Consider the following 23,932-nt stretch of genomic DNA (forward strand, 5'->3'; position numbering starts at 1 on the left):
GATGCCTACTAAACATCTTTTGGAGTGTATACAAGTGCTGGATAATAGCTTTAAAGCATTCCTTTGTGGACCTTCCCTAAACAGCACTCCTCAATGTGTAACTTTACTGCTTATGAGTAAGCATAAGCAAATATAAGGGGAGAGTGCACACACCTATGAAAACAGCTGGGAACAAACATACCACTGCTGAATTTTCACATGAGATGCAAGGCTAAAAAACAAACCAGCAAACATTTCAGAGGTTACATCTCTTCAAAGAGTCCACATAAACCTAAATGAATGATTACTGCATGATCTTAATTTACCAGGGAAAGTAAAAGCAGCTATTGTAGAAAAAAAAAAAACACAGAAAAAACCCAAAAAGCCAACAAAAAAACCCACCCACCAACCCAGAAACCAAAACCCCCAAACCCTACAAAAATAGGTATCCATAGCCTAAAGAGGACTTCTGGATTTGGATGTGCACATAATCCAGGTGATTACATGTCTAATGATCCAGCTTCTGCACGTACATGCTTGTATCCACACACACAACTGCCGAACGTCGGGTGCCAATGTCAAGGTGCTTTGAGGACTCAGATTTATGCAGTTATTTATCAAAGATATTAGAAACAAAAAAAAACCCACTAAAAATAAAAAACCACACACACACAAAAACACCAAGGCAAAGAAAAAACAATAATCACAGCAAGTGCAACAAAGTGGTAGTTTCCCCTTATCCTTCAACAGTTAGAGAAAATTTAAGTCTTGCTGATGTCAATAAGTAGTTATAACAAAGACATTAGTAATAGTGAGGATAGAGAATGCTGCATGAATGTTCTCAGCACGGTTCATTGACAAGAGATTTAAAAATTGAATTATTAAGGAAAAAAAATAATCATTGATTCTAAAATCCAGGCAAGATAGCCAGCCTACGTTAAAACTTATTTAATTTTTCCAGCGCTGCTTCATTCCTAAGCTCTCAGAGCCACAGCTTTTCCATTGAAAAGCAAAAGACATTTTACGCACAATTTTCCCTCTACTAGAAAGAGGTATATTGTGCCCTTCAGTGAACATAAAATTGATATTATCATCTCTTAGTTTATATCTCACTACTTAACCTTCAGATTAAAAGTTATTAGATTTGAATGACTAAAAAGACATCATGTCACCTTCCGTTCAATGTTGGGAGATGGCAGAACTTGGGGGAAAAGTCTGAATGATAAAACCACAAAGTTTCCAGGAGAATAAAGTTGTTTTTCACATTCTCTGATGAAACAGCAACAATCTCTACAAACGCAATGATCTTTTCACCATGATGTAATCATCAATTATCAGTGTATTACAATACAAAATCAGACACAATCCAATAGCCTGCATGGAGTTTAATCTATACTTCCAAATGGCTCTTTCAATAGCAACAGCAGTTTAATAATTAGGCTTTATGTCTCTTCGGACAAAATGACTCAACACAGGCGCTCCCTCGAAGTCTAACAAACAAATTTAGTCTAACCCAGTTATGTCAATATGAAACAAAGACTTTATCTTGGATCTCATTTAGCAGTTTTGTTCTAAAGAGATAAGTCCAAATCGTGATCAATGGGACCATAAAACTCCTGATGCAGTTAGCAGCCTCTCCCTACAGGTTTTCGAAATAAGAGGAAACTTACCAAACTATTAAAAAAAAAAAAAAAAAGTCATTAATTTACTCTGTGATATATTCAGAATTCTTGCTAGTCAAATCTTCTTCTTGATCTGCCCAATTAAAGAAGTCTCTCAATAATACACCAAATTCCCCATTGCTCATACATTTTCCTTGTCTTTGGAAATGAACAAAATCTGAAGAAATCACATATCTTCTCTGGAGTTTGCCTCCCTGAACCTAACACCTCACATCTCCACATTTCTTAAAACAACTACTGCCAAAGGGCCCAACTGTGGCATCTTCACATCGATACCGCAAACACCCCAACTGCAGCCAGTGAGACCGACTGTGAAGAAATGATTGACTTGGGCACAGACACCAGAACCTAGGCCAAATTTCTTATGTCTATCAAAGATTCTTCTTATCTCCTATACACGAACAAAATTGTATTTTGTATTTGTATACATTCACCTGAATAAAGCTATAAGATACAATGCCATCAGTTTGTTCAAGGAAAAAAAAAAACCTTTCTTTCCTTTACTTTGTGGACACATGGCAAAACCAGTATTTATCTACACTATTCAGAAAGATTGAAGTGACACTTTATAATTACAGTATAGTTCAGCTCAAAGACAAGAGTGAAGAAACTTCCCTACAGCTCTTTATACAAGCTTCCTCCTTGTTTCTCCATGTACCAGTTGCATTTGTATTGCTGTTCCAGTTTGTCATAAACACAGTCACCTTGTAACCCTTTTTATCAAGCAATCTATGCACTACCTAAAAGTACACTACACTCCATCAGACAAGCTATAGGTTTACATTATACAAACATTCTGATTCTGCCTGCTCAGCGCAGGTTGTCAATAAATGCAAGCAATTGCAAAACAGCCATGTGTGTTTTTTTCCTTAAGAGAACACTGATACGAGCCTGCCAGTTCTGCAAAATAAACTCTTTGCAATCTCCGCAGCTAATCTGTCAACAAATTACTATTAAAGTCATACCTCCTAAAAGTTCAAAAGCATTCTGGATTAGACAAAAGATACCGAGTTTTATACTCGTGGGGCAGTACTTGAAGTTACGGTATCAAAGCCGATCTTGCTATTGATGTGGAGAGGTTTATATTTCTGCCACCACGCAACACAGCATTTGGTGTCTTGCTGCTATACATTGGAATTCAACTTTGTATTCGTTTTCTTTGTTTAATTCATATTCTTGTTTCTCTGCTAATAACGTGAAAAACGCTTAAATGAATAGTCCTGAGGATAAAAATAAAACACAATAAATAATATTTATTTTATAAGGAAAAAAAAAAAAAAAGAAAAAAGAACTGGCTAGGACTGAAGCATCAAATCTTCCATTTGAGTAGTCATCAGAAACCAGCAAGTAAAGCTGTGATCATGTCCATTAAAAGTCAGTTTGTCCCCATGAGTCTTTATTTATTACTCCTTGTAGGCAAAAGTCACCCCATCGTTACAACATTACGTTACAGTCCAAGGTGCCCTTGCCCAGCCTGACTTTCAGCTTGTGGGTCACCCCGACACCTATTTTGCACTTCCCAGATGTTTTTCCGTGATGCCTCAGAGTCAACAGATGTTGCCAAACTGCCTGGTACCCCGTTCCCAGGTTTTCTGCCCTGTCCCTTGGTTCTGCCTCTGTGGGCAGCTTGGGAGCAAGCTCCCGAGCCCCGCTGCCTCACCCCGTGCCATTTAGGAAGTCCAACGACCCAGGCAACCTTCATGCCTGCTCCAGGTTTTATAAGCAGGTCACCAAACCCCTGCCCATTCCACCTCATCCTGACAAGTCATTCCTGTGAGATGTCGAGCACTGGCACCCATGGGGTCAGCAGCAGCAGAAGGCAACCTCTCCCACCTTCAGCAGGTGCCAGAATACTGCAGGAAAGCAGTTTTCTTCCCTTCCAGTCTGGTTCCGGGGGCGGTATCTCCTGTATGTATCACCATTTTTATCCAACCCTTCCACAGATGCACTGTCCCTGAAGAGTCACTTGTACTGCTTTGGCTTTCTTAGTTCACAATTACAAATGCAAACATCGTTGGAGCTATTTGGCTTTATTATACACAGCAGAACTCACCCCTGCATTTGCTACTCCCAGCTTAACAGCACATTTTACAAGATTACTAATGCTAAAATAATTTACCACCACATCACTCTCTGCCTCCTTGCATGGCAGAATCACCCTAAGATGACATAGGAAGCACAAAACTCATCCTACAAGTCCTCCCTGTGCTTACCGCAACAGTGCTCACACCGGAGTTCCTTCAAACATACGAACATCTGTGGTGCTCCATATTTTCCCATAGTAAAATATTTACAAATTTGTAAACCCATGAAACTTCCTAAAAAAACCTTGAAGCATTTCTGTTTTCCTCTCTCATACTAACAAAGCTATCAGTCCTTAAAAATTCATAAATTTCACAAAAAAATGGGAACCAAAATTCAGCACAGATGCTTTACACAAGCCATTGTACGTCCAGGTTTCAGCACTGTGCCACGCTTATCACAGGAATACACAACTAACCACAACAGCAAAGCTCGAACTACCCACCACTGATTTTTTTTTCCCAGACAAAACAAGTGCCAGGTGGCAAAATGAAAATATTTCAATGAAATGCTCTTAAGAAATCGCTGTTTAATTCAGAACTCATTCATTTGTATTGAAGAAGCATTTTGTAGAACGCATTCTGTTAAGTGACCTGGGAGCATATGTTGTATACGGAGAAACATCTAAACATTATGCTCCATGTTGTATGTGTATCTGTAAATGCTTGCATTAGCTGTCTGAAAACAACGGGTTTTCTTCTTTTCAGCATTTAAAAATATTTTCCAAACACAAAGATTGATATTTTTATGCTAGCTCTGATTACCCTTTTGTTGTTATCAGGTCTTTTTTGGTTTGTTTTTTTTTTTTTTTTTTTTTAGTAACAGTTTTAAACTTTGCAATCAACTTGCTTTTATAAAGATAAACTCCATGGACAAGTTAGTCATCAAAACCAATTAAATAGCAGAAATCAAACACAGAACATAAAGGTCTTTTAAGAACTTTGGGAAAAGCAAACTCCCTGACCACATTTATCGTCCTGGCAGGGGATAAATAAACTATAAACCCAAATCTCAGCTGTGTGAAAGCGATCCCAAGCATGGCAATGCTGCCCGCAGCCCTGCGCCTGGCTCCCACGGGGCTGGCAGCGCTTGTGCCTGCGCCGGGCACCGCGTGGGGAGGGCCGGGGGACCCGCGTGGCAATGACCTGTTGCCACTCCTTAATTGACCAAACGGGCGGCTGCTGAATGACACAACCCATTACAGGCGAGATCACAACATTATCAAAGGTGGCACGAGCCCTCTGGATGGCTACGGAGGAGCCCTGCGCAAGGCGCCAGCAGCGAAGGTTACTAACTGGTGGTAGGAGTGGAGGAGCAGAGGTCTGAGCAATTCTTGTCTACGGCATACACATGACCCTCACTCTGCTCCTCTCTGCACAAAGCAGCACTGGAAAATTCCATAGAACTCCTATGGAAAATGTGGCGTAATTAACTCATTTTGATATGAAGCCTTTTTAAGACGAGACCTTTGTGTTGAACATATTTTACTGTTCCACACTCCTCTTCTACTGTCCTATATTAATCAAAGCTGTAACCCCTGTTGTCTTTGCACTACGAATCAGAATGTGCCCCTGGCAAAGAATGAGGGAAAAGTCAACAGGAATTAAGTTTCAGTGCAACTGTTTACTCAACTGTGGCCTGCAGTTATTGAAATTTTATCCGTGGTTTTGTGTGACTACTGCAGTAATGAATTCAGCATGGCTGTGATTTTCTCACTGATGGTATTCTCACTTCAAGTAAAAACCTGTAGGATGAAAATGATTGAAACAACCAAAGTCTACGCATTTAGTATCATCCATTTTTCTGACGTGTTTAATTATGGCAGCTTTCTGTCTTAGCTTGGCAAATGGGGTCCCCCGCTCCTCCGCAAGCCTTCGGTCTGCTTTGTTTTTGAGTGCAGGTTTTTTTCTTCCCCACAACAACCTGCTAAAAAGATCACCGTACACTTAGGGGAGTCTTAACCAGCTGCCAATCGCTTATTTAAAAGGTTTTAAGAATGCTTATTGCATTAGAGAAACTGAGGGTTAGGCGTAAGTGTATTCGCCGTGGCTCTGCTGCAGCCTTTGTTCCCACACACGTTAATGATACATGCCCAGCACTTTGGTGTAACATTTCCTCGGAGGGTTTCAAAATTTTATCAGGGAAAAGAAAAAAACTAAAATATATTACACAGATAATTTACACTGGTGAACTTGGTCACTTCCCAAAAAATACACTAATTAAAATATAAAGGCAAAACGCACAATTTGGTTCCAACTCTTCTGAATTGAGGAGTACTGACACAAGATGTACTTATTTATTTATTCTGACATTTTGCCGCAGCAGATACCTCTGCAGCCTTTCTCACTAATAGAAAACATTCTGTTGATAGAGGTTGCTAGGTTATATTAGAATTAGTTGCAAAACCAAAACTTAACGTTAGTGTATTTTCCACCCAGTGACACATTTTGGAAACCAGTTATTTGTATACAGTGGTTGACCCGATTGCTGTCACCAGACTCAACACATTCAGGCAACAGAAGCAAGCCCAGATCTTTGGGTATTTCCAGGGAACGATTAAAAAAGGAGCCCTGGAAGAAAAGTCCAGCATTTCTCTTTACATTAACGACTGCAATCCCCTACGGACAAAAATGTACAGAATGTCATAGGCAAGTCCTAAAAGCATCCTCTGACTGGCAAATACGAAAGGCTTGGAGGGGGTGTGGTGTTGTTAAATGCTTTACGCTCGTTCTGTAAGTAGGAAACTTGTAATACGTCTTACAGTACCTGCTGTTGCTGAAGATGTGCTAAATCTGCAGCCCCAATTTCAACTGAAGGTGTCTCGCCGTTTGATCTCACCTCCCGCAGGCTGCACTCTAGTAAATGGTTGCCACCGCTCGCTCCATTCTGAATGGCTGAACCGTTACTTTTTGTCTCAGTCCCAGATTCTTGCATCATGACTCAAAAACCTGAAATAATTTAGGGGAGGGGGAAAAAAAAAAAAAAAAGCAGCTGTTAAAACAGTTGCTGTATATAAGGAGACATGCCCTGTTTTAAATCCTGCCAGAACTGTAAACATTTGTCATTTCCCTTCATACGATTTATCTTTCATTAATGGTTCACGCTACTAGTTTATGTTTATTTATCTGTTGGTACAGCTATAATTTTAGTAAGTTAGTTCTGTTCTAAATATAGTATTATTTGCTCAACATATTTTTTCCCTTAGAGAAAAAAAATATTTTTGAACAAACACACAGAATCCGTAATTAAATTTCTCTAGTTACATCTGGATGCTTTTGTTTGAAACTGATGAGTCACTCTGCAACATAAGAAGGACAATATCAAAAACTTTATATGCACTGTGTAGGGGCAGGTAGGTGAAGCCCCGCATTCACTATTTTCCATTCATACCACGATATTGCCAAATTAGCACCTTTTATTACGCTGAAGCAATTTAGGTTGAGTCTGAGGTATGCTGGACACCATCAGTGTTTGTCTGGGACAAACTGCTTCAACTGCTCATGGAATTAGTCTTTTTGGCAAATTTCTTAGCTATGGAATTCTGTCTGGCTGTGGACGCACTACGGCATTGCAGCAAAGAGCTTCCTGTGTTATTTGGCTAAACATCATGTTAGTAGCCACAGCTAGTCACAGCCAGCCCTCTTGACTCTTGGTGGGTGTCTGTCCCTGGGTGCTTTACAACACTGGACTCATCAACTGTATCCGTGGGTCACGGGCCCCACGAGGAAGGCGAGGGTGAGTGCCTGCTTGCTTACTCCAGACCTGCTGGAATTCACACGCCTTTGGGAACTAACGGTCAGCACAAGACCCCCCCAGACAAAGCACAGCCAGTTTCTAGCCATGAACTGCTACCTTTGAGATATTCTGATGAGCTGTTTTATAGGTATTTCCACCTGCAAGGCCCCCACTTGCAGGATTTCAGTGTTATTAACCTGTTGTGCGTCTGCCAGCTCATCTCTCCCTCCCTCTGCGCTGCTTCTCTCATCCTCACCTGGGGGCAGGTGGGGTACGGTAAGCCAAGCTGCATGCTCCAAGCACATCACCTACTCCGTGCTAACTCACCACATGCACTCAGGAGCCAAATGCCTCTGCGCAGGGTAATTCACCTTGAAATTAAGATGCTTTACATTTAAGGGAGACCCTGTTTCAATGCAGTAACTACCTCGAATCAAAAGGAAGAAGAAAAACCCCTTTCAACATATAAGGGAAAATATCAATCAGAAAGGACAAGAGAAAGTGCATTTCAACAGAAAAATGCCAGAGGAAAATCCTTTCCCTGGGAACTCCACAGGTACTGAAGGTACCGGCTGGAGACAGCAATTCCTCCCTCCAGCCCGGCTGCCCGTGTGTCACCCAGCCCAGCCCTCGGTGCCGCTCAGCACCCGGCTCCGCGCAGAGGTACGCTCCAGCCCCACGCACCAGACCTCTCCTCCATTCAATAGCTTCAGATGTTCACCATGATGATCCATAGTGCTGATAATCAAAACGTCATAACCGAGAAGCAGCTGAATAACGAGGGCTTTGTCACCACCACGCTCCGGCAGTAACATTCCTCGTGGATTCACATCCCAGGCGAGTGAACCCCTCATTAGCCAGACCCCACTCCAATCATGATGGAATCTATTCATGCTGACGGCCGCCCAAGCACAGGGCCGGTGCTAGGACAGATTCAAATGTTCTGATTACATTTAAATACATTTCAGCTGGTCCATGGAAACTTCTCTCAATCTGTTTTGTGAAATCTTCGAATTATGCAAGGGGACAAAAGGGCTCGGGGGCTCATTATAAAGCTTCTGTCAACTCCCTTGTAAAAGCTCCAGAGATCTAAACAAACCTACAGCTTTCCCAATGCCACTAGCAAATGCTTTTGGGTTTTAACATGATCCCGCTCTGACACACACTGAGCATGGTGTGTTTTTCATTTTCGGCACTAGAAGGAAAGCCCACAAGCATGATAAAGTCTAAATATGTGTTTACATCTAACAAGGAAGGCTGGATTACACACCGGGCAGCAACTGCATGGCACAGGTTGCTTCACAAGACGAGACGGGAGCGAGATTCTCCAGACAGCTCACAAGTTACTCAAAGCTATACCGTGCAATTTTTACATGCTACACTGTTAAAAAGGACATACCTCTTTTAACCAGAGATAAATCACAAGAGATGTAATTGTTTTCTGCTTCCATCCAAATTTGTGGTCAAGCCTCAACTGGAGGAAATTGAGCATCACATTTAATCTATGTCAGCAGAAGATCGCCACCATCTAAGACTGGGTTAGCAGGTTGAACCCAGAGACTCGTGTCTTTGTTGTGATGCACGACAGCAAGTGATGGCTGGCACATCACCACCACACAGACCATGCCCAATGGAGGAAGAACATACTAAAGAACTGGTGGAAGATGCCTCCAGGAGACACCACGGTGGAAAGAGATGCAAAAACTGATGTGCTGAAACAGTAAAGAAGTACATTTCATTCTCCAACACTTCTGATGCAACCTGGGTAAACTGCTAAAGGAGGGTCAGATAAAGCACCAACCAATACTCTGAGACGCCTCTGACAGCAGCAAGAAGAATGTGCACCACTGAGGAGCAGATCTATCACTGCCTGATCACAATTTGTCGGCTTGCCCTTCCAAGCGAAATATCTCCAGGACACAGAAAATAATTCACAACCAAACTGGTCAAGAAATTATTTATTGTCTCTAGGATTCCAAAATGCTCCTGGAAAGAAACAACAGCAGAAATTACTACAATTTTTCCAACCTATAGGACTGAGAAAAAGATGGATTATTTATAGTATTTGGTCACAAAAAGATCATAGCTCTTGAGAATCTTTCCCATGACAAATTTCATGCTCTTTTTTACCTTTCAAAGCACCCCAGCCAGTTACCACCTGAGCAGCAATGGGCTGGCCGCTGCCCCTGCGCTGGCTGTGCCCACCCTACCTATTGTATCCAGCTGAAGCAGCAGCAGCTATCAAGGAAATTGAGCTGGAAATGAAGTTTGCAAAGAGAACATCAAAAGAGTAAAAAGAAAACTATGATGTTTAGACTTTCAAAAATCATTTTAAAAGCAGGAGGGAACATCTTTGAGCAAATTTTGCTTTAAAAACACCCATTCACAAACAGTCAACTTCAATATAACTTCAACTGGACAAGACAAAACGAATCCACTTTGCTGGAATACCTCCAATAGAAAACAGGATTTTCAAGGGAGAAAAGATAAAACTGTTTATTTCTTCACTGTAGTCAAATGTGAGTTGACATAAATAATCACAGTTTGGTTTGATCATTAAGCGTCATGTCATGAAAATCAACCTGTGAGAGCTTTCTGCAAGAATGATTATTATTTGTCTTTTTGAGCACACCTAAATGAGCTGAGGTGATGGTACACTGAGGATGGCTGAGATAATTGTCTCTCCTCAGCACAGAGGAGCAGGCCTTACAGAAGCCTATTAGTGAAGTCTGTCATTCAAAATCATGAAAGAAAAAAGCAAAGCAAGGTTGACTTTATGCAACATGATTAGGTTCTGTGGGAACTGAACTGAAGCTTCAGGTCAAGTACCACAAACTGTGATTCTGGCCTGAAGACAACCCCAAGTAACCGAAATAGTGCTGAAGAAGCTGTTATGCATAATGATTTGTGATAGGAAATACAGTACTCCACAAAAGCTTTCATGACATACAAGAGACCACGTTCTGACTTAGGAAATTATTGGCAAAAGAGCACGTCCATCTCGTGTTCTACAAAGCAGAATGATTCTCATATCAATTCTGTAAAGGAAAACAGATTTTTCCAACTTAAAATAGGTGGGTTCTTGCCCATGTGAGTATCTTTTTTTTAATAAAAAATCTACAATATTTCACGTTACGAGAGGTACAGAATGACTCTTAAAGATTACTGAAGGTGACACAAGCTGTTTTTCCCATATGAAGGGACCAAAGCTAAGTCGCAGTATGAACAACAACTTGTAAAATTTTATCCTAAAATCAAGGAGCACATAATTAAAGAGCTGTTCTTTTACGATTTAATGTCAGCTTGGTTTAAAAATCTCACAACGATGAATAATTTCTCAAGATTCCCATCTTAGCCTGCACAAAAGCTTTCCTAGCTTTGATGCACAGCCAAATACAAAGCCCAAGTCGTACAGTTTGGCCCATCTCCTTGGTGAGTATCTTATGCTCAAGGTAATGGAGTAAAATTTCAGTGGAGTGAAATGAAAGCAAGGCACTCTGTCAACAGGAGGAAAACAGCTAATCATCTTTCAGATGACTTGGACAGAAGCAGGGGACAGCTAATTTCTTAAGGGCATGGTTAAAATCGAAAAAACATAGGTCGGATATGAACTTTGGCTGAATCAAATTGATCTTTCTGAGGATCCCAGTGTTGGTGTTTTGAAATAAAAGATAGAAGCTGAAGGAATCCTAATTTTGAAAAGGTTCCGTGCTAACTCATTTAAGAAGAAAAAAAAAAAAAAAAGTCACAAAGACCAGATGCTGCAGATACACGTGTCTGTCTTAGCTCCACTGGACTATTTAGATGAGCAAGGTTAAGCATGGAGATTAGTAGGCAGGAGGTGGGCGCTGAAGTGTGCAATTTCTGCAATTCTTCTACTAGTACAGTTTCTAAAGACTAAGCAGCATTGTTTAATGTCAGCATGAGGGAGGATTTACTGACTGAAGCACCCATCAGAATAAGGACCCACTGAAAGTGTGAAAGACTAAGGGACTGATATTTAGATGTATTTAGATGCCTCGCCATACACGGAGGCATCTGACGAGACATTTTTAAGACTCCTGAATAAGCACCAATCTACATCTTTAAGCATCTCATCACCTTTAAAAAACTATCCCCAGGGTCTTCTGGGCCTTAAAATCTCTGTTTTAATATGCTTCCAGACTCAATCTGGACTACAGATTCAGAATGTAGCTTGCATGTTTCAAAGTTACTTCCAAGGCTGATGCTTTTATTTTGGCTATTAGTACTTGGAGGTACTAATATTTACAAATATATTTACAAATATATATACACACATCAAGATCATTCAACATTTCTGTCCCCTGGGATCAGCGCTAGAGCAAAAATGTTGTCATAATACATCCCTCCTTTGTCACATTTGTGAAAGATTTTAAGCTAACAAAAAGTTCAGTCTTTATTCCAGGGCAGTTAATTAAGGTTGACCAAGTCAGGCAGAAGTAAATTAACTTGGCTGATCAATTATTTATATGAAGCAGAATAAATGCCCTTAAAGAACTTGGCCCAGCCATGAAAGGACATGTAAATTAAACACAACACAGATTTATAAAATATATTTCTGCTTTTATAGGCAGAGGAGTTAACGGTAAAAATCAGCTTTAAGTGATCACATCACAAGACCTAGTCCTAAATTCCCCAGCAGACACACTACCCATACACACACGGTTTATAAGTAAACATTTTACCTATTTGTTGCAAGCAGTTCCCCAAAGCAAGCTCAGGACTAACTTCAGAGCACTGCTCTGTGTATTTACAAAAAAAAAAAAAAAAAAAAAAAAAAACCAAAAACCACCAATGTTTGGAAGCATCTCATGACAAGGCAATGCTGCAGCGACAGGATTTTACCCTTTGAAAACGAAATGAGCAAAGCTGTTTCTTACCCCCAGCACAGGTGCAAAAGCAACGCAGCAGCCTGGCATTCCCGGTGCTGCTGTTATCAGCCATGAGGACCATGACGGCTTTCCCATGAGACCACTGCCCAACTCACAGGTGGTCTCTTTTAGTCCCAGTATCTTTGGAGCAAGTGCCCTGGCTGGGGAAAGCGCCTCAGGCTCCACATCCCACCACCGCTCCCAAATTTTTCCAGGAACATGCTTTGACGGTCCTCAGCTGACACCGAAACACCATCTCCTCCCACTGACACCCCATCCCTAGGTCAGTCGGGCGGCCAGCAGCACCATCCCCGCCATCCATGAGTTCAGTAAAAGAAACAGGATTCACTAGTGGAAATTAAAAGCCTTGTGTAAGGTAAGGCTTTGATCTACCATGGGGGAAGGCGTACAGATGTTCAGCTGCTCATTTACTAAATTACACCATGTCACAATTAACTGTGAATCAGCCAGCTTCACATGAACAGCTCGAGGGCTGCCACCACGCTAAGTACAGAAATAACGCTGGGGAGGGGAGTCCGAACTAGCCAGGTGGACCAGATGACTTCTCTCTGCCTGTGTTTGTGGTTAGCACAACTATTAGAAAGAGCCATCCCAACATATGGCATGATTTAACTAAATCAGATCATGCTGAACTCACCAGCCTTTCTCAACTTACAAACCCCTCCACTCTCGTCATTGCAGATGGGTGAACACCCGTCATGCTTTAGGAGTTTTCAGTAGCCGTCATTTATCCTGCTGACAGGGTGTATTTTAGGTATAATTATGTACTAACTAACTATAGATCAACTGTCAGTACATTAGGGTACTTTTTGGATAAAACTTCATGCTTACCCCTTTGAAGGCCACTCGCCTACACACTACTGGCGGTTGCTGAATTGTGCAGGAGTATGAGAAAGGAGAAGGGGATTCAAAGAGCAGTTAAGGATGATCTTTAAGAATCAACCAAAATAGTAAGGAATGGAGAGAGTCAGGCTCCGCTGTCCTGAAAAGCGATGCTGAGTCACGTCTGACAGCGGCGTTTGGAGGAGGAGAGGCAAACCTGGAGCAAGGCAAGGGAGGAACATGCACGAGATGTGTGGAAAGAGGAAACAAAGAGACAGCGACGAGGTGAAATCCTTTGATATTTCCTCAGCTTAAAGAGGTAATTCAATGCATTAAAATGGATCCTTGAAATTTCAAAGGATGAAACTCGCACAACAAAGATTGTCGAGAGTGCTATTTTCTAGGATTAGAACAAAAACGCATTGGGATTTGCTATATGATCTTACATCGCTGAGCAAGGCTGTATACTTGCTGTTATGCAAGCACCATCTTCCAATAGCGAATTTTCATAATTATAACAGAAAGGCGTAAATTTTCTAATGCATGGCAGTTCAAAAAGTAATCAAGAGAATGAGCCTGAGGGCTATTTTAATGTATGCAAAGCTAGTGACCCACAGTAAATGGGAGGTAGGCTTCAATGAATGCAAAGTAATGCACACATACTAAAGACCTGGTCTGATGAGGGACGGCTAAAATTAACACCCAATTAATTTCCGAATTGACAAACAAATGAAACCCATAAATCTACTTTCTCATTAATTTTCCTGTGGTATAATTTAAAGCAGTAATATGAGGGCAAAAACTGAGCATTATCCATCATAAATATCAAAAAAGATAGCACTGTAACACCATAAATTATGCATATTACCTGTTGTTAAAAATGATTAATGTATTATCAACTTTATCGTGCACTGTATATGTCTAGACGTATCTAAAAACTGAAATTTCATTTAGTGCTAAGGAAATAAAGGGTCCAGAAGAAATGGGATTATCCACAGTGCATCCTTGGCTTTGGCTCCTGCCATGGGCGCAGCCCTGGCGCTCTCCTCACGGTTGGACTCATCCCAAGCCTTGGGTCGCCAGAGGTTGAGCGCATCGCAGAGGTGATGTGCCGAGCCTCCCCGGGGAAGGGAAACAAATCACGCTGCTCTCGGAGCATCCCCACGAGCCGATCTGCAGCCCTGGCTCCTGGCTCACACGGGACTGCTCCCCTGCCCTGGCCTGCCCTCCCCACACCGGGGAAGAGCTACTTGGTGATGCAGAGTTGCAGGGAGGTGAGGGGCGGGAGGGCAGTAAAAAAGGAACAAGAAGGAAGAAAACATGAAGCTGTAACTAAATTCAGTGAGTGAAAAGCCAGTGCTTTCATAAAGTGCTTGAGCACATCACCTTGGCCAACAGGAGAAGGACGCGGGTTGCTTTAACTCCTCCCTGTGGGTCATGCCAGTGACAGGCTGGACTTCCACCAGCCTGAACCTCTTCCAGGGTTTATGTTCACTTGCCAGCCTCAAGTCTTCTGAACAGCAGCTTCACCTACTCCTGTCTAGGTGCAGGCTGCCACAACTTTTTATTTATTTAACTGTATACAACGACACAATCTCTCCCACTGTTTGCATGCGTGGCTTGTGCTGCCTGCGTTACTTCTTCCAGCAGCAGCATGTATCATTAGGGCCACGGGACCCTGAAATCGTTTGGAGGTAGCTCAGTGAAAGGCTGAATGATGCTCTGCAGGAGCTGAAATTTAAGACAGCTGTGAAGAGGAGAAGGGAAGGAGAGTCAGGAGCCTAGTCCCACTCGTGCCACACTGACTTATTGTGAAATCACAGTCAAACAACTTAACTTCTTAGAGAATCAGTCACTGCAGTTACCCCTAAGGAAATCTCTTCTGCTGAGGGTGTTGCTGACCACAAACAGTAAGAACAGAGAACAAGCAAATCCAAGAAAAATTAATTGAAACAGACATTGACAAACATGCCATTTGCTTTGTTCAAAAGAGCTACAGCTGGTCCCTATGACAAGCCAGAGCACCAAAACACACCAAGCTGTGAAGACAACAGGTCTCACTCCTTTCCTCACCCAAAGTGAGTTACACAGAGATGACGGACAACTCAACCTTGCCCCAACTAGCTTTTTGCATCCTCCCTTCATTTTACATGTGCACACAAAAGTTACTCCCGGTCTCACCTTGGATAAACAAACCCCCTTTGCAAAGCCAGCTCTAGCTCAATCTATGCCTCTCAGCTTGACAGCTATTAGAATCCATATTCAGCATGAAGCTCATACCATAGCTGCATAAAAGCTCTAGAGCTGGGCCACTTCCAAGTGACTGGCAAAAATGATGTAATCATTTACATACCATCATCGGCAGAGTGAGGTTCCTTCCTCTCTCTTGGGGAGAGCTGTCTTTCAGCCGTGAGCTTGACAGAAATCATCCTTACCATCACTGGGATCATCGTTTGTTTGGAAGGAAAGGAATGGCGAGTGGCAAAAAAACCCCAAACCAAACAAAAACCCCATAGTTCACTGTACCATACGACTCCGCGACTGCTACCGTACGGACGGCAGCACCACCTGCACTACAGGAAAAACTCCAGAAGGAAAGACACTTCACTGCAGCGTGGTGAGGGGCTGCAGAGCTGCCTCGGTGCCGCTCCCAGGAGGTACCCACCTGCTCATCCCAGCCGGGCACAGCAGCGTGCAGGGCTCCCCGCGGTTTCGTGTAAAACAGGAACAGAAACTGCAGAGCTATTCTCACAGCCCAGGACTGACTTGTTTGTATGCACACTGCTCTGAGCTTGCAACATAAACTCTTGCACTCCGCCTCACAGAAAAACAGGCAACTATTCAACCAAATAAAAGGCCAAAGTTGCATTTAGTAAATACGGTTAGTTTATGCCAGGCAGCAGCAGCAGCACTGCTACCATAAGATGGTATCAAACCTCGCAAGCCCAAGTGCTGGCTGTAGATGAATGAGACTCCCACCCTCCATGCCTATCTCCATTGAAGTGTTTCTGAACCAGCCTCCAGAAGTCAAAACCCACCTCAAAGCCAGCTGCAACTCTGTTAATACTTCTGCACAATACAATTTGCACTTCACTATTTTCACTTAGTTTAAGGCAACGGAGGTTTGATTCACTGCAGTAACACGAGTCAATTAATGACCAGCTTGTCCACGTACACACCTCGTGTACCTCCCGCTTCCCCTCCAGCCCCGACACAGCTCTAGGATCCAAAACGAACAATATGTTTGGACCACTGGTGCGAGCTAGTGAATACAATATATTGCATTTTTATGCATGTTTTGTTGCTTGCTTTTCCCAGGGATGAAAAGGACAGTTATTTAATTTTATCCTTCAAAACCTTTTTATAAATGTATAGTCAAGATATTTTAACACATTAACTCACATATAAAGGAACAGACACCACCTTCACACAAAAAGAGTTAACATTCCTTCCCAAGGTCACTCTAAGAGGGTTTACTCCCTTTGTGTGTGAAGCCCTAACAATTTACTGTTAGTGCTAACAGGTCCTGCCTGGCATTTGAAATCCAAGCCCCATTCAGAAACAATAACAAACATTAATTTTGAAAACAAAGATGGTGTGAGGGAGTTTTTTCTCGCTCATTTGCAAAACAACCCAAAAGCGACAACTACCAGAATGGCTCTCTCTAATTAGGACACCCAGAAACCAAAGAGCAAACAGCCAGCATACAGAAATTAGCAGATGTAAACGCAGTTTTTCAGTTATAAAAAGAAGAAAAGCAGCTCTGTCATTTCGCTCACAGGAGCAACCAAGTGCAGTTTTAAATTCAGTATTTTCTCTCTATTCAAACAGCTCTGCTTCTAAAACAGATTTTCCTCAGATCTCCTCAGAAATAAAAGTGAAAGGTTTGCCTTTTCCAACTCTATCGAGGGCACATGCATCAATTAAAAGCTGACATGAGAAAAGAGGGAAACCAAAAAGCCCCCAACCAAATGCTGACACAGAATGCAAGGCTGTACTTGCAGGGTGATTACCTGGTTCATAGCCCTATATCTTTGTCCTAGACCTTCTAACTCCTTGTTTGCTCCATGCAGGATTTTCTAGCCATCAGCCATCTACCGCTGTGCTAGTCGTCTTGCAGGAGTGCTCTCTCCCTTCTGAAAAAAGCAAACAACTGGATAGATATCATTACACTAAGGAAATCTCTTGGAAAAACCAAACAACTTGCTAATCTTTCTAGCCCCTTCACCCAAGTTAAAGATAAGCAAAGCAAACCAAAGTGAGTTTCAGCCACATTCCAGGGACAAGTTCCCTTTTTTCTCCTTTATCAAAATCCCAGCATTTAAAGGTTTTTTTCCAGACCTTGCAGGATAAACTGCTGCTCACACCCGCAAACAAAGCAATATTTGTTTAATAACTGATTGCTGCCATGGGTACAGTAAACAAGGGGCCCAGCATTTGTGTTTATGAACAAACACATCATCTTGCAAGAGCAATTTAACATTAACCAGGTGGAATAATCAACAGATTTCATAGGTGACACTCGGGGCAGGACTAATGTAAACAGAGCAGGGAGGAGAAAGGGGCCACTCTTAGGGAATCAAGGTTGAGGCAAATGCATTACAGAGTAAACAGCTGGGAAGAACTCAAGACAAACAAATAGTCATTCTTCTGACATTTCGAGAAGCAGAAAGGTTGTACGTTACATACATCAGCTGCTGACCACCGTGAAATCAAACCAGTTGGGGACTAGGCCTTCTTGTTTACACAGTGCCATGTTTGCTTATAAACAACAATTTGCTGTTACCAACCTCGCATTACTCATTGCATAAACGAGCAGATCAAGTGAAATCCTGTTAACTCTTCTGTGGATTGAGGGTTTTTTCCTCCCCTTCAACAACAACAAACAAAAAGCCTTTGCAGTCTTGCTGTGCAACCTCAAGACAACAGGCAGCAGGGGAAAATACATGGCTGTGCATCTGTTCCGATAAAGGGTAAAGAAAGGAGTTGAAAACACTTGAAAAGTGTTTCACAAAACAAGATTTACCGGCCAAACCACTGATGGAAAAGATCTATTTGCATTTTTAAAAAAAAATCAGCAACTGCGAAAAGTAGGATGCAAAATGTTCATTTCTCTCCTAGAACAAACAAGCAAGGCGACAGCTTTCTACACAACTTAATCTGCCCAGCATGACCACGTACGTGTGTAATTTTATACACACACATACATACCCATGCCAGCTCCCTGCACGCAGCTCTGCGCAAGGCTGAAGCAGCAAGGCACAGTTCAGCCCTCTTCCTCCTCCTCTCGCCCCCCCTCAACCCTCTTGCTTCTGCCTCCCATCACCACTCTCTGATCTCTGGGGATCTCCCCAGCTCCTGTTCGTTAACCCAAGGGGGGCCAGAAGCCGCTGAGGTCACCTTCTCACAACTGAGACCTCTGGCCCCCAGCCGCTCCCCACCCTGATGTCCATCTCGTGGCCCCGAGACACTGTAACATTAGTCCTCACGGTGCTGGAGATGCTGAAGTCCCCTGGGTTTGCCATTTTCCAGAAAGCCTTTCCCTTCCCATCTCTCATCCCTGTAACGCTCAAGAAGTTGCCCATCGCAATGCTCCTCCAGGGAGGTTTCTGTAAATTCTCTGTCCTGAACACGGATTTTGGGAAAGATGCAAAGTATAGAGAGAGAAGACGGATGGTCCTACTGGTACAGGTTAATCCAGGGCTCCGGGTTACATTCCTGCCCTGACACAATCCCTGCGTGTGACCTCCAGAAGGCTCCTCATCCCCCTCCTATGTAAAACAAGCCCTTTAATATGTTGTATGAGTCGGAAGGGGGTAGAGCATGTAGTTGGGGTCTATACCACAGGTCCTTTTTAATCCCAGCTGCACTGTGGCCCCTACCTGGTTCACAGCTACCATTTGATGAGCACCAGCAGCACCACCAAACACTCAATAAAACCACCCCAGTTTCAAACACATGAAGCATCCAAGGTCACAGCTGGTCCAGGCACTAATCTCCCATCCCTTGCCATTTCATGTGCAAACAGCGTGATGGTCAGAATCCTCTGCCTTCGTCATTTTTTTCACAAGTTCTAGAATATTTGGTGTTTCTTTCACAGCACAATCCTGGATGTCCATGGCTGGCCAAGAACCTCCATTTTCGTTTTCAGAAAATATTTAGCCTTTTGTTGTAGTGAAAAAAAAAAAAAAGGCTCAAACCCATGAAATCAGTACAACCTACTAATAAGACAGGTATTCAAATAAAACCCAAATGCAGCATTGTTCAGGCAACGGCGTATTTTTTAATACATCAGGTTGACAACATAATAGCGGGCAGGATGAAAGGTGCGACTCGAGGACGGGGCTGGCGTCCGCACACCAGGAAAACAGAAGTGCTGCCCCATTTCCTGTGCTTCAGCAGAGTATTTCTGATGTCTGGGGCTGCCGGGGACTTAACTCTGAATTAATGATTACACACAATACCCTCCTTTCTCCCCTCCCTGCAGGACAGCGAGGGCCAGCTTCACCGAACGACTGTGGGCAGGCAGGCACGGGTCACGGGGGATTTAGATATTTCACAGCAGCTTCAAAAATTCAGACGCTGCAACCTGAAGGCTTCTGGAAACATCAAGCTTCACATAAAAGTCCTGATATTTCCCTACTTGAGAAAACTGCTCTCACCTCAGCCGTACTGCCTGTTTCACACTCCTTTTCCAGCACGTAAAATCACAGTTTATTCAGTACAAAGTAACTACAGTATGATAAAAACTATAAGCATATCATTCAAATGCTTTATTGGTCAAATAGATGGATGCTTTTATTAGTCCAACCTTTTTTGTAATGGAGTGCCACTGATGACCCAGTGTTAGCCTCATTCCCTGCTATTAATCACACTTCTAAGAGCTCATTTTGCTTTAAAATCTTAAGAAATTGCTATAATTTAAAGACATGGTGTCTACATAATGGGAAATGCTTCACAGATTGTATCATTCCATATAACACAGAATTTTTATGGCAATGCTGACCACGATACCAAGGTATTACAAAACTTGAATAAAGTATTTTATGAAGAAAATCTAAATGTAAACTTACTTTTGCATTTGTGGTTTGCCACATCCACAATGTTTTAATCGCAGCCTTTTGGGAGTTGCAGTTTTCAACTGCATGTGGCTTACATAGATTAAGACTACAAAAACACTTCCTGAACAAATATAAACAGAACAAAACAAAATTAAATGAAAATTAAATAAAATCAAAGGATGGACCATGAGACTAAGACTGTTCAAGCTGTATTTTAACGATTTTAATGCAAGGGATTTATCCTTTTTCTGTATTTCCTTTTTCTTTTCTGCACAGGGAAAACAGATGATGTTTACTGTGAAAAACTTTTATGACAAAGTGGAAGCATCTTTTGAATCTACCTACAGTGAGAATTAAATTAATATAATGATGGTCTTAACCCGTATTATTAAAAAGTACTTTGCAAAATGTTTTGACAATGTTGACTGCTGCAAGAGGGAAAACACATTTAAGACAATTTCAGCCAAATGCAAAAGCAGAAGCCTTCCATTTTTCAAATGTAAAGTAAAAAGCATCTTTAAACATCTTCTTATGAAAGAAAATGCAGTGCAATTATGTTATATGGCACACACAAAAGCGTGTTCTTTTCCTCAGTTCTCTAACAAGATATTAGTACCTCCTGGCCTTAGGAATACTATGTGTAAATCACATCATATTCAAAGTGTCTGAATTAATTATAATAGAAGCTGGAGAGAAATGTTAACTTTCCAGGTTGTTGCTAAGGATTAGCCCTTGTTTACAATTCCGTATTTATAGAACAAGAAAAATTTGTCAAATGAAGGGCAAAGAGGAAAGCAAGAACACAAATTTAGCTTTGATTTCAAAACAAATCAGATCTTGCAACCATTCCCTGAAAAGAAAACCACAGTTTTTAATGTGAAGATGCAAATGAGTCTCAGAATATAAAAATGTTTTATAATTCTGTGCATTCAACACTACTAGATGTTATTTAAAGAATTTATGTTAACATTTCACATCCTCACACAGCAAGTCCAAGATGCTGCAAACAGCATCTATTTAAAATGGATCGTGTTTCTATGGGGCACTGGGTAGCTGAGGGGGCTGAAGGAGACGGCAGCAGAGCGTGTGGCCCCCAGGCCCCAGATTCACAGGGGTTCACGGACAACTCCAAAGGGGTTCAAGACAGCGTGCTAGGAGGAACAAGCCCCTTGCCTTCAACAGGCTGAACGCCGGCTACATGGAGGTCTGCGTCTCCATCCAGAGAGCAAGTCGTGAATCTCAAAAGCATTGGAAAAGATACATTGGCTTCCCCAAATGCAGTGAGCCTGTGATGTGAACAAGCCATCTTTTAAGAAGGGCACTTGGAAGCCCAAGAAAGGCCCACCGTGCAAAGCATGGTATTTCTGGAACGCGATGCAAGGATGGATGGCTCAAGGCTCAAAGTCCATGAGAAGGGTCCCAGTGAGCAGAGCGCCAAAGCTTTGCAGAGACTTGCAGGTCTCTGGCACCTTGGCAAAACTGGCCTGGGAAGTTTATATTGCTCGCTATTCTAAGGATAAAGAAAGCACTTCGGCCTCCAGCACTTTCATTTCTTTTTGCAAACAAAGGCACGCCCCACTACAATTAAGTTGCAAAACCATTTTCATTAGGACTCCTTGTTTTCACACACTTAAAGCCTTCTAAGACCTGCAGTCCCTCTCATGCTCCCATCACTGTACAGAGAACTAAGGAAGGGCTCTTTAGTGGTTTCAGTTTATGGAGAAGCAAATGGAAAAATGCTTTTTTCCCATTAAAAAAAAAAAATGTAACCACCAACTTCTGAGCAGAGTGACTTGCAAAAATGCTGAGCACCCACAACTGAGAGCATCTAACCCCCCTCAAGATTCAGGCCCACAACACAGTAAGAAAAATGCACTTAGCTAAGCTTTTGTGGAAACCTCCAGCCTCCTTGCCTTGCCCTGTCCAAGGGCTATGGCTATCAGATTACAGCGAGGACAGCAACCATGCAGAAGAGAAACTGTCCATGTGCCTATGAACACTGGTGCGTAAGCTGACAGACACACACACACTATGAAAGTACCCAACATACCGGTTTAGCATCAGCCAGAACAGAGCAAGTGGGACAGAAGAGGTGCCTTCCTCCCCAGTTTTGTCTCGATGTTTTCTTTCCCAGAAACAGCTCCAGTCTGGGTCCAGAGCAAGGATCCCACCCCATCACATTTCTGTGCAGGAGACATGTACGTACTGCACATGTTCCTCAACAGCCACATGCTCAACAGTGACACACATGGATCCCAAGCACCCAAAAATACAGTTGGTCCTCACCACACCGGCCCAATAGAGGGGGAAAAAAAAGTGTGAATTTTTTCCACCTCAAAATCTCATCCTGTGCCTGAGAAAACTCCCTAAAAAAGCTCTGTCGAAACCGATTTGTTTCTACTCACCAAAAAAAGCACATATGCCTACTTTTGAGTTAGGATGCAGGAAGCCAAGCTCTTAATCCCTCTGCTGCATTCACCCATGGCTGAAGAGCAATGCCCATCTCTGAGCCACCATCAGAGATGACTGGGAGAGGGAGAGGAGCCACTGGACACCAAACAAGCCTCTCCAGCTTGCCTCAGCCAACAACAGTGGGCAATCACGAGCACTCCCGGGGCTGCCCCTATCTTTTCCATGCATGATGCCAACGCCAACAGAGAACATCCCAACAGACACTGCTGTGGCCCCACCACCTCTCCAAAACAAGCTGTTTGGCCCTGGATTGGAAGGTCCATCACCGCCAAGCTCGGCAGAGGTTGCTCCGTGCTTCGGGAAATGGCCTTTCCGGTGCTGAATCCCCAGCAGCATGTGGGGGCCATTTACAACCAGCAATGTGCGTTTTATGTTCAAAATCTGCACCAAAGACAGTATTTGAACATCTCCAGCCACACAGAGGTGCATGGTCACACAGATGTGCTGGCTCCCGAACGCTGTAGAGCTGAGGCATGGGGCTTCCTGCTCCACGGGCTTGTGAAAGAGCCGGATACACTCCATTTACCGTTTATTCAAGACAAGACTATTCAATGTCAGGATGTGCTTTAAGACGGTAATTTGCACCTTAAACTGGATTGTATGATACCGCAGATACTGACTGTGTGATCTCTTCCTTTGGATTAAAACTGTTTGCACAAGTCAAAGCAGAAAAAAGAGAGTAACAAAACAGTGTATTTTGTTCTACACTGCAGCCACATATTTCAACTGCCTCAGCCGAATTCTTAGCGTAAACACAGCTTTAAAAGAAAATAGCTAGAATAAAGAGCTTCTGGAAAGTTCCTACTGATTATGCATGCAAAAATTCTGCTACTGCTTCCTCCCATCATCTGAAAAATAAACCAAACACCCAACTTCCACAACGATCTACTGTTTTTCTGAAACATGCTACAATACTATCTGAGGTCTGTGAGTTGTAATGAATGCATCTTGTTTTGTAAAATACACAGAGGAGCTCAATTAAATGAACAACTGTAAAGGAAATAGAGCTGATAAAGGAATTAATGTGGTGTGCCAGATCATAACGTAACATCTAGGATAACAAAACCATGTCAAACATGCAACCACTGAAGATTTTTTTTTAAAAAAAAGAACTGGAAAAGTTAAAACCAAAAATATTTTAAGGCTGTAAAATGAAGATGTGCAAAACTTATTTTATGTAACTGGG

The 23,932-nt window shown here is 42.4% G+C and overlaps 1 protein-coding gene across 16 annotated transcripts in view; it reads right to left on the reverse strand.

The window, feature by feature from the left end:
• Positions 1-23,932, reverse strand: part of FOXP1 (forkhead box P1) — a 387,112-nt gene that overhangs the window by 157,608 nt on the left and 205,572 nt on the right. For 14 of the 16 annotated variants that reach the window (XM_080382599.1, XM_080382595.1, XM_080382597.1 and 11 more), the window contains one exon: positions 6,510-6,691. The exons of 1 other annotated variant lie outside the window; for it this stretch is intronic. In XM_080382599.1, coding sequence (XP_080238725.1) covers positions 6,510-6,680 — 171 coding nt within the window. In that variant the 5' untranslated portion in view covers positions 6,681-6,691. Of the gene's footprint in view, positions 1-6,509; positions 6,692-15,566; positions 15,834-23,932 lie in introns of those variants that run through there. One more of the 16 variants, XM_080382588.1, reaches the window with a different exon arrangement.

This window comes from Falco punctatus, assembly GCF_963210335.1.
Source record: "Falco punctatus genome assembly, chromosome: 4".
Lineage (NCBI taxonomy): Eukaryota > Metazoa > Chordata > Aves > Falconiformes > Falconidae > Falco > Falco punctatus.